At 38.5% G+C, this 12,439-nt stretch overlaps 1 protein-coding gene across 2 annotated transcripts in view; it reads right to left on the bottom strand.

Moving 5' to 3' along the window:
* The window catches only part of LOC143301474 (putative N-acetylgalactosaminyltransferase 9), a 35,807-nt gene that overhangs the window by 17,478 nt on the left and 5,890 nt on the right, over window positions 1-12,439 (bottom strand). The window contains exons 2-4 of one of the 2 annotated variants that reach the window (XM_076615791.1): window positions 9,552-9,718; window positions 8,032-8,209; window positions 2,346-2,561 (exon numbers count right to left, since the gene is read on the bottom strand). In XM_076615791.1, the coding sequence (XP_076471906.1) occupies window positions 2,346-2,561; window positions 8,032-8,209; window positions 9,552-9,718 (561 nt within the window). The remainder of the gene's footprint in view (window positions 1-2,345; window positions 2,562-8,031; window positions 8,210-9,551; window positions 9,719-12,439) is intronic. The other variant, XM_076615799.1, reaches the window with a different exon arrangement.

The raw sequence follows: 12,439 nt of genomic DNA, 5'->3' as shown, positions 1-12,439 counted from the left end.
GAAGAAGAGGAGAAGAAGAAGAAGAAGAAATACAGAAAGAAGAAATGCAGAAGAAAAAAAAGAAATGCATTTATATGGCACAGAATCTTAAGAAGAAGAAGAAAAGAAGAAGAAAAGAAGAAGAGGAGGAAGAAGAAGAAGAAATGCAGAAGAAGAAAAAGAAGAAATTCAGAAGAAGAAGAAAAGAAATGCATTTATATAGCATGGAATCTTAATAGGAAGAAGAAGAAGAAGAAAACAAGAAGAAAAAGAAGTAGTTGAAGAGCATGCAGTACGAAGAAGAAGTAGTAGTGCATGTACACAGCAACTGAATCTGGTGTTCAGACAAAAATCAAAGGGTTTTCACACTCGACTCTCACAAGTCACACTGCACGCATAAATCTGAACCAGTGGGATGAAAGACAAAACCAGTAAGTGCATGGAGACAGCAGGCTGTGAAACTATGGAATGGATGGAGAGAGGGAGGGGAGAGAGGAGCAACAGCTGCTACCAGACAACATACAAACACTGTACTATGTTGACTGGGGTATGATATGGCAAATCAACAAGGACAATTAATTGTCACACACACACACACACACACACACACACATACACACAGCGATTAAAAAAAAAAATCACTGAATAACAAGTACACACACAGGTTAAAGAAAAAGAAAAAAATACACAGTTCACATTGTATCCACAACAATGACAAGCCACAATACACAGTTCACATTGTATCCACAACAACGACAAGCCACAATACACAGTTCACATTGTATCCACAACAATGACAAGCCACAATACACAGTTCACATTGTATCCACAACAATGACAAGCCACAATACACAGTTCACATTGTATCCACAACAATGACAAGCCACAATACACAGTTCACATTGTATCCACAACAATGACAAACCACATCTTTTTTATCATACAGTAATTACACATACAGATATAAAAATATAAAAAATTCTAATTACATGTGAGAGCATACACAACTGCAGTCACAAAGACGAGGCTGATAAATAACACCACACGCCATCAGAATTAGAACTTGTACCTTTTTTTTCTTTTTTTCTTTCTCTCTCTTTCTTTTTTTTTTTAACAATACATACCACATGCTCCTGCAGACCAACACACACAAATACTGTGTATCTTACAAACAAAGGCTGTTATACCTGCAGACGAACACATAAATACAATGTACACAGTGAACTGAGCCAGTTTAATACACACCACTCTGATGAACACATTTCATTTAACTCTTAAATGTTTTCATGCACTCTAACAAAGCCAACGCAGCTGTGAAAACTGCAAAACAATTTATTTTTCTTCTGGTTCCATTGAAAAGAATAAACAGATCACTTTGATCCAACAGAGTGGTGTGATACTAAAGAGGATCTGAAAACATATCTTAAGGACTGCAAGGCGATTTTGAAAAATAAATGCAAATAACAGATGGTTTGACTTTGAGGTAATAAACAAAAGATGCCCATAAAAATGACCATGTTATGAGAAATATTGATCTTTTTTGTTAAAATGCACAATACTGCTGTGACGTTCAAAACAACACAGACTGAAGAAGGCTGAAAAAGGAAACAATTCAAAACCAACGACAAAAACATTATCCCACAACTGATTTAACCACATGCTGCTCAGCCCCGCCAGCAAGTAATACAAAAGTCAGGCTCCGAAAAAAAGAATCTCTGGTCTGAAGGAAAAGTAATGCACTAAGTCAAAAATGTCTATATACAATGAAAATCATCAAGCTCAATGCATGCGCTTCCAAAAGGCCATGCTGATGTCGTTAAACATGAGGCGATGATTTAAGTGTATTTTTATCTCAGTTTCACAATCTGAGTTTCCCATTACCTATTGTCATAGACTTTATTCACTAACACTGTAACAGCCAGTTCACATACATATTTCTTTTTGATAGAATTTCGTCTGCTGCTGGGGGGTGATATGCTGGGCAAAAAAATGGCCTGTAAATGAGTGTTTCCTTGTTTGCTTGAATGGGCTTTATTTTGTTTTTGTTTGTTTGTTTGTTTGTTTTTGTTTAGCTTTTGACATCACTCTTTTTTGTTAGAACAGTGCATGAGTGTATTGCTTCGATGCCCTGCCCCTCCATGGGGCGCAAGAAATAAACTTCTCACCTTCCCTTGTCTTGCTTTGTCGGGCAAAGCACAACTCAAGGGGGTGACAACTCCTGCCTTGTAGTCCATAAAACATGGTTTTCAAAACAAAAAGAAAACAAAAACAAAAACTTTTTTAAACTATGAAAAAAAAAAAGCTGCTATACTAGTTATTCCTCTATGCACACATGCTTCAGAGAAAAAAAAACAACACAACTATACCTAATGGGAGAAACTGAGCTGTCGGGGAGGGCAGCCCGCCGTGCTTTTTCGTGCTGGGGAATGGGGCGCCAGGAAAAGTGCAGGCTCCACCAGAACCCCCCCACGGAGAAACTACCAGTGCCACCGTACTGCAGTGTGTCTTTGTCTACCAGGTCTATCTCTGGGCACAGCACCGCTCTCCGGTCTTCCTTTATTCGAGCCAGCAAGGGCTCAATCCTGCATTACACAAACTGATCTGTCACTAAAAACCTGTCTTCCAGCCAGCAGGGGCTCAATCCTGCATTACACATACTGATCTGTCACTAAACACCTGTCTTCCAGCCAGCAAGGGCTCAATCCTGCATTACACAAACTGATCTGTCACTAAAAACATGTCTTCCAACCAGCAAGGGCTCAATCCTGCATTACACAAACTGATCTGTCACTAAAAACCTGTCTTCCAACCAGCAGGGGCTCAATCCTGCATTACACATACTGATCTGTCACTAAAAACCTGTCTTCCAGCCAGCAGGGGCTCAATCCTGCATTACACATACTGATCTGTCATTAAAAACCTGTCTTCCAGTCAGCAGGGGCTCAATCCTGCATTACACAAACTGATCTGTCACTAAAAACCTGTCTTCCAGCCAGCAGGGGCTCAATCCTGCATTACACAAACTGATCTGTCATTAAAAACCTGTCTTCCAGTCAGCAGGGGCTCAATCCTGCATTACACATACTGATCTGTCACTAAACACCTGTCTTCCAGCCAGCAAGGGCTCAATCCTGCATTACACATACTGATCTGTCACTAAACACCTGTCTTCCAGCCAGCAGGGGCTCAATCCTGCATTACACATACTGATCTGTCACTAAAAACCTGTCTTCCAGCCAGCAAGGGCTCAATCCTGCATTACACATATTGATCTGTCACTAAAAACCTGTCTTCCAGCCAGCAGGGGCTCAATCCTGCATTACACAAACTGAGCTGTCACTAAAAACCTGTCTTCCAGTCAGCAGGGGCTCAATCCTGCATTACACATACTGATCTGTCACTAAAAACCTGTCTTCCAGTCAGCAAGGGCTCAATCCTGCATTACACAAACTGATCTGTCACTAAAAACCTGTCTTCCAGTCAGCAAGGGCTCAATCCTGCATTACACATACTGATCTGTCACTAAAAACCTGTCTTCCAGTCAGCAAGGGCTCAATCCTGCATTACACAAACTGATCTGTCACTAAAAACCTGTCTTCCAGTCAGCAGGGGCTCAATCCTGCATTACACAAACTGATCTGTCACTAAATACCTGTCTTCCAGCCAGCAAGGGCTCAATCCTGCATTACACATACTGATCTATTACTAAAAACATGTCTTCCAGCCAGCAGGGGCTCAATCCTGCATTACACAAACTGATCTGTCACTAAAAACCTGTCTTCCAGTCAGCAGGGGCTCAATCCTGCATTACACATACTGATCTGTCACTAAAAACCTGTCTTCCAGTCAGCTGGGGCTCAATCCTGCATTACACAAACTGATCTGTCACTAAAAACCTGTCTTCCAGTCAGCAAGGGCTCAATCCTGCATTACACATACTGATCTGTCACTAAAAACCTGTCTTCCAGTCAGCAAGGGCTCAATCCTGCATTACACATACTGATCTGTCACTAAAAACATGTCTTCCAGCCAGCAGGGGCTCAATCCTGCATTACACATACTGATCTGTCACTAAAAACCTGTCTTCCAGTCAGCAGGGGCTCAATCCTGCATTACACATACTGATCTGTCACTAAAAACCTGTCTTCCAGCCAGCAAGGGCTCAATCCTGCATTACACATACTGATCTGTCACTAAAAACCTGTCTTCCAGTCAGCAGGGGCTCAATCCTGCATTACACATACTGATCTGTCACTAAAAACCTGTCTTCCAGTCAGCAGGGGCTCAATCCTGCATTACACATACTGATCTGTCACTAAACACCTGTCTTCCAGCCAGCAGGGGCTCAATCCTGCATTACACATACTGATCTGTCATTAAAAACCTGTCTTCCAGTCAGCAGGGGCTCAATCCTGCATTACACATACTGATCTGTCACTAAAAACCTGTCTTCCAGTCACTGAAACTTCCAGTCAGCTGGGGCTCAATCCTGCATTACACAAACTGGTCTGTCACTAAAAACCTGTCTTCCAGTCAGCAAGGGCTCAATCCTGCATTACACATACTGATCTGTCACTAAAAACCTGTCTTCCAGTCAGCAAGGGCTCAATCCTGCATTACACAAACTGATCTGTCACTAAAAACCTGTCTTCCAGTCAGCAGGGGCTCAATCCTGCATTACACAAACTGATCTGTCACTAAAAACCTGTCTTCCAGCCAGCAGGGGCTCAATCCTGCATTACACATACTGATCTGTCACTAAAAACCTGTCTTCCAGTCAGCAGGGGCTCAATCCTGCATTACACATACTGATCTGTCACTAAAAACCTGTCTTCCAGTCAGCAAGGGCTCAATCCTGCATTACACAAACTGATCTGTCACTAAAAACCTGTCTTCCAGTCAGCAAGGGCTCAATCCTGCATTACACATACTGATCTGTCACTAAAAACCTGTCTTCCAGTCAGCAGGGGCTCAATCCTGCATTACACAAACTGATCTGTCACTAAATACCTGTCTTCCAACCAGCAGGGGCTCAATCCTGCATTACACAAACTGATCTGTCACTAAAAACCTGTCTTCCAGTCAGCAAGGGCTCAATCCTGCATTACACATACTGATCTGTCACTAAACACCTGTCTTCCAGCCAGCAGGGGCTCAATCCTGCATTACACAAACTGATCTGTCACTAAAAACCTGTCTTCCAGTCAGCAGGGGCTCAATCCTGCATTACACATACTGATCTGTCACTAAAAACCTGTCTTCCAGTCAGCAGGGGCTCAATCCTGCATTACACATACTGATCTGTCACCAAAAACCAACAGCCCTGCTTTCCCCGTCTTCATTTATCCCAGCCAACATGGGCTCAGTCCTGCATTACACTTACTGATCTGTCACCGAAAACTTAAACTAATACCATCAGAATTGCCAATATTTTTTTGATGGATACATGTACTAAACTTTTTTTCTTTTTTTTTTCTTTCTGTTGTTGTTGTTGTCTGTTTTCTTTCAGGTAGGAACTGATTTCAGAATTTGGAAAAAAAAAAAGAAAAAAGAAAAAAGATACAACAAATACTAAATACTACAAAGTTATGATTTCGAGGGGAAAGTCATCTGGTGAAACCATATGTTATGGTTTCCTCATTTGAAGCACCAAGCTTTTCTATTTTAACACCAAGCATTTGCCCTTGCTACAATACAGACATTACATAATTAAGATATCCCCTGAGCATCAAGTAAGAACCCTTAGTGGAACTACATTTAACTAACTACAACTACAGACCAAAATGAAAATAAATGTTACTTTTAGTAAATCTCTCTAAATCTGGGATGTTCATTTAGCCCCACAGAGACAAAGAAAACTACAGATCTGGATTGATCCCTTTTTGCAGAGTTTTAGCACTATTCTGGGTTTTTTTGGTAAAAATGAAAAGAAAAATGAAAAAGAAAAAAAAAACAAAGAAAAAACCAAGTAAAACCAAAACAGTCCACCCACAATCTTTTTCAGAGTTCTCTTTGAAAATGTGTCTGTGTTTGTTTTGGGGTTTTGTTTTGTTTTTGTTTGTTTGTTTTTTGTTGTTGTTTTGTTTTTGTTGTTGTTGTTGTTTTGCTTTTGTTTTGTTTTTTGCACAGGAATCTGAGTGTATTTATTGTAAAAGTACAGTTCATCATCTTTTTTCACTGGTTTCTTAATAAACAATTATTGGAGTCACATCCAATGGTCTGCAAGTCTACATAAAAGACACAATGGTTATGATACTATATAAAGATCTCCATCCAATTAGCTGTGTAAGTTACAAAGACAGAAAAATAACAGATGACGCTTAATACAAAATTAAAATCTTGTAATGCAAACAACTTCTTGAATAAACAAACCAATATATAAATATAAATAGGATTAGTTAACTTTTTTCAGCACAGCAAGAAATACAGCCTTTGCAAGTTTACTTTCCCACCTGTGAGATGATATTATAGCTCTACAGCAGTAATTTTTTAATTATGTTTTAGATGATTCAAAAAGTCATAACAAATTCATGTAGAATGTAGATAACTGTCATTTTGTCATATTGTCTCACCTGATGTTTCCACTCTAAAGCAGTTATATTCATATGATTATGAAAATTAAATTTAAAAAAAATGAATAGATGACAGCTAGTGACAATCACTGACGTATTGTCTCAGCTGTCATTGTTTACAATGACATTTCTAAACATCACCATCTGGGTTAAAATCACTATACAGGTCTGAGAACAGATTAACAGATGATTAAATACTTGCCAAATAGTGAAAAGGAAATTCTTTTTTATTCAACATAATTTTCTAGCCATCGTGACCTACAAAACTTGCAAACAAACAACAAGTTGGGTTTTTTTAAATGCTACTAAAAAAAAAATGTGTTAGTAGGCTGACTGAAAATTTCATAAAAGTTGTGTCCCTTCCCTAGTTGTCTAAATACCGGTACTTTGTTGAAAGGTTGAAGAACCGGTTTAACTGATCAGAATTTGATGCCTGAGTGTTACTCATGATCAGGCGCAAAATAAGGCATAGTGGTATCCATGCTATGCCTCAGGCATAGGATGTCCAGAACAAGTTTAATCTTATTGGTTTCTTTTCTTTTAAAATACCAAAAATCAAAACTTGACAAAGCAAGTTAGAATCTGACAGGTCTGGATTTTTACGTAATCAAAAGGCAAAACATTTGATGCACTATCACAGACAGATGACCAAACCTACTCACTGTTATTCTGTAAAGTGATACCAATGACAGAAAATAAAAGTACAGTGAATACATCCCCACCTCCAACCCCCAATTTTTACTTCTTCTCTTTTTTTTTCTTTTTTTTCCCCCCAACTTCATAGAACAGAAAGTGACAATGACAGACTTGAGACGTAAAAGATTTAAGTTCAGAGAAGAAAGAAGAACAAGCATGTACAGTCACACTGCCCATGGGTACCATTACATACAAACTAAGACAAGTATACATATTTATACTGCTCACTGGAAAATACAAACCAAAGCATACATACATATATATATATATATATATATATATATATATATATATATATATATATGCTCATCAGTGTTATTCTCTTTTTTTCTTACAATCAAGAAAAGATTTTCAAGCTCACATTATCATGCCACCCAGATCAAATTCACACATTTTCTCTATATCCTTGTGCATTATGTAATTATCTGACAGCATTTTATGCAGAACACATCCTTGCAATCATGCAACACTAGGTGACAGTGGATCAATACGTTTCAGTACACTTACTATGGTGAAACTGAAATATCTTGCAATCAAAATAATGAGTCAGTGACTTCCTTTAAATCAGTAGTAAATTTGAGTGTTCAAGTACCATCCATCCACCTTCTGATCACCACCCTCACCCCCCCACCCCCCACCTCCTTCCGCCACCTCCCCCCTTCCTCTAACGACCCTTCCCCAAATTCCTCTCTCTGTTTACAAAAACAAGAAAAATAAGTATATCCTGAAAAGATAAATCAATATCATCTTTAAAAAGAAACTAAGTTACAATAATATTTCTTACCATCCCGGTCCCACTTCGCAGTGCGAGTCAAGGAAGATGAGAACGTCACCAGAGGCTGCCATTGCTCCGGCAATTCGGGCACGGATCAAACCACTTCGCTCTTTTGTCCGCACTATTTTTACAATGCCATCTGGCCATGTCGACTTTACATATTCTTTTAATTCGTCACCCAGAAAGGCTGAAAAATGACAACAATTAATGTGTGTGTGTGTGTAAATGTTCATGTTTAATACCTATATTTTGTTCAAGACTAAACTTGAAAACAGATGAACTCTGAAATAACTAATAATCTATACTAAAGTGCAAACAGTACACACACACACACACACACACACACACACACACACAATGCACCAATGCTATTTTTCTGGATTTGAACAGTTTAAAGATAGATAAAGATATTGTTTACAATGCTTAGGCACTGTCACCTAATTTTCATATGAATAATCTAATAATTGTACAAAGTGTACACAGGATAAAAACCACTGTTCTAAAAATACATGGATAGCGCATGCCTTCTTTGAGCGCCTTTGCTAACTGAAGCTAGCCGAAGTGTTCAATCAGCCATTTTGCTTCTCGTGTCAGAATAGCGTGAAGCGGTGACTTCATATGTGTAGCCCAGCGCTGAGCTGGCTTCATGGCAAGCTTTCACTTGCTAGCATCGTTAGTTAAGCTGACATTCCTGTGTGTGTCTCCACTGCAAGTTTGCGCCACGTCACTGCACTGTTTTCCTGTAACGACTTTGGTAGATAAACCATTGGCAGATTTCAATCAAGACACAACATTTGGCAAGTCGTGGGGGCAAGCATAACACAATTTCATCAAAGATACATGGTTACAGTTCAGAAACTACCACCAGTTAGCAGACAACTTGTCAACGGACTAACGGCCGGATATGAGAAACAATATGGCATCCAGCTGGCTTCAGCTTTACTGGCCAATTAGCTATCCATGTAGTTCTAGATCAGTGATAAAAACTTAGCAATCTATTTAACCATTTCCTTGGACAATAAATAAATCACCAGAACTGACTGCAAAGATTCAGTCAACAACAAAACCAGCTGCACCTTAACTGAATGGGCTCTGCCTTGAGTGGAAAAAAATGAGAAATAACAATTATAAGCAATGATATGGCATCGAAAATGATAATAAAAACAAAAATGTTATCACTACCATACATCATAGTAAGCCATGATGCTTGCTTCAGTCAAAGTGGCAAATTTACTGCAAGATTTTTCACTGTATATTACACTGAAAACAGCTATAAAATTCATTTAGCCCAAATATAAGAAACAATACACAATGTATATACAATTCGAAATATTTTAATTGGGATGACACATCAAGTTTCTTAGTCCTAAATGACCAAGATCTATGATCCAGAGTAATAATGATGAGCTATTATGGTGCAGGATTACACGTTCACTCAAGAAATATATAACATAGATTAAATATGATTTTAATAACGTGTAAAGCATTTAGCATGACAACAGTCACATATAATCAATATACTAACATACATTTATCACTGAAATCATCCAGCAGAATGACTTCATGGAGGTAATGGGGAGGCGATCTGTTGATGACACTGTGTGCCGTGCGCAGCAAGGGTGACCAAGCCTCGTTGTGAAATATTATTACAACACTGGCAGTTGGCAGATCTCTGGGATACACAATGTTCTTGCATCTGAAAAGAGCAACAAAGGCTAAAAGATCTTTTTTCTCCAGGAGAAAATGATCTTATCTAGATTAGTGTAATCTCAATGGCTCAGGATTCAGACACTAGATCCATGCTAAGCTGAACCAAAGGATTACATATCCAGTAAAGATCCACACAATACATTGGTAATCTTACAGTTACACAATCTATCAAAACAACCAGGGGAAAATGATCACTTAATACATGTAACAAATGAGAGAGCAGATATACTGTGTGCAAACAGGAACTGGATTTTTATATTCAGAAATAAGCACTGAAGAAACTTGTATTGTCTGTTTGCGTAATAGGCAAAACAAAAATTAATGATAATTCAGTGTATAAGCAATGGAAGAGTTAACATAATGTGATAAATATATACTGGCACAGAAAACTCTGCTTTGTGTGTGTGTGTGTCACTGTGTGTATGTAGGACACTGTGTGTGTGTGTGTGTGTGTGTGTGTGTGTGTGTGTGTGAGCACACATGCATGTGCATGTGTATGCAAATGTATTGACATATTCTTAATTTCCAGGTCATTCTCTATTTCTTGTTATGTGCATGTGCGTGAATGTACCTGATACATGTGCATGCCTTTTTATATATATTTATATTACAATATGTTAGCATTAACCTTCGCTGGCTATCGTGGGACATACACGACCCAGAAGGGTACAAAAACGCAAATATCTCAGCCAATTCTTAATATTTTTCTACGAAATTTCAGAAATGCTTCCTACACCTAAAAGGCCAACTTCTGCCAAAAAATGAAAAAAAAATTAATTAGTTAATGAGTAATTAAAGGTGGTGTTTTAACTACACACAGACGCTTGTGTGGATCGTGTATGACGCATGTTTTTTTAAGAGGAAAAAACGTGGTCACCCCTCGAAAGCTTGTGTGGGTCATGCACGACCCATACCTTTTTAGCAGTGATTTCAGAAGGTTTAAATTGCAATTAGTGAAGGAAAATAAAGAAGTTTTACTTTCAATAGCCTCACTACCGCGCTACTCTCCCACTACCCCCACACTACTGTGTGTGATCAGTTGTGTGTGCGTGTGTGTGTGTGAGTGTGTGTGTGTGTGTATGTGCATGTGTGCAAATGTGTGAGCATGTGTTTCTTCTGAGTGTATGTGTTTGTGTGAGTCTGTGTGTGCATGTGCGAGCTCATGTGTGTGTAATCAGTTGTTACGATATGTTTTCCTTTTCTATATTTTGTTATAAGCTTTGGAGGAATATACAGGTTTTTGTCTCTTTACAAAGTATGGGTCGTGCACGACCCACACAAGCTTTGGAGGAATATACAGGTTTTTGTCTCTCAGGTATGAGCTTCCATGTGTAGTCAAAAGCGACAGCGGTATGGGTCATGGACGACCCACATGAGCTTCCGTGTGCAGTCAAAAGCGACAGCAGTATGGGTCATGGACGACCCACATGAGCTTCCGTGTGCAGTCAAAAGCGACAGCAGTATGGGTCATGGACGACCCACATGAGCTTCCGTGTGCAGTCAAAAGCGACAGCCAACAAAGGTTAATGTGTATGTGTGCATATTTGTGTGCTGTGTTCATATCTACATAGTGAGCATTTACAAGTGCATGTTTAGTTTCACAGAATCTCTCTCTCTCTGTTCCTGTTTGTTTGTCCCATGTGCATTCGTATGGCTTAAGCTAAAACTCATGCGTCACTGTATGCTGGAACAAAATATGTGGCTAGTTAATAATTACATTCACATTGTGTTGAATGCATCTCAGTTCAAGGTACCTGGCAAATCGGCAGCCTGTTGTTTTAGGAAATCCTGCAACAGTGAAGACACTGCTGCCTTTTGTTCTTGCTGTATTTTTGCGCACTTATCAGTTCAGTGACAATTATTTCTGTCTCTCTGTTGATTTTTTCAACGTTATATTTATACAAAAGTTGTTGACATACCTAACAAGTTGATTAACATTAATTATACCTTTAGTGCACCATTAGATTATCCTTTTCCATTTATTTGTCCTTTTGCCCTGGATTTATCATATCTTCTCTTGCTGACTATTATTACCAATACATGTAATCTTTGGCCATCAAAAGATGGCTTGAGAGTTGGGTTTCTTGATATAAATCATGTGATAAATAAATTGAGTGATGTATCCCATATATTGTATAATTCTGGTAAAGGTTTTCATATATTTGGTTTCGCAGATTCAAGATTATCTCAGCACATATCTGACCTGGAACTTGCAATGCAAAACTACCATCTTATTCACAAAGATCCAGCCAATCTAAATGAAACAGGTCTGCTTGTTCACGTTCATCAAAACATTCATTTTAGGAGACTTAAAGCGCTTGAAAAATATCATATAGAGTCAGTGTGGATTGAAGTACATTTAAAAAAAAGCAAAATGAATAGTATTAGGCTTCATTTATAGGAACTCCGCTGAACGTGCAGATTGGACAGATAGATAACTTACAAATATGATGGATGATATTTCACTAGTATCTGATGAAATTATCTTAATGGGCTATTTTAACAAAGATTTATTGAAATTCAATAATGTTTGGACTAATATTATGAATCATTTGATCTAACTCAATTAATTGACAAACCCACAAGGATAACTTCTACATCTGCAACACTAACTTATCATATCTATGCTTCCTCGACTAACAATATATTAGAATTATGCTAACCAACATTTGCATGCAATGATCATTTACCAATCTGCTTCATATGG

This window comes from Babylonia areolata, chromosome 2 (assembly GCF_041734735.1).
Source record: "Babylonia areolata isolate BAREFJ2019XMU chromosome 2, ASM4173473v1, whole genome shotgun sequence".
In the NCBI taxonomy this organism is placed as follows: Eukaryota; Metazoa; Mollusca; class Gastropoda; order Neogastropoda; family Buccinidae; genus Babylonia; species Babylonia areolata.
This window is presented reverse-complemented; position numbering and strand designations above follow the sequence as displayed.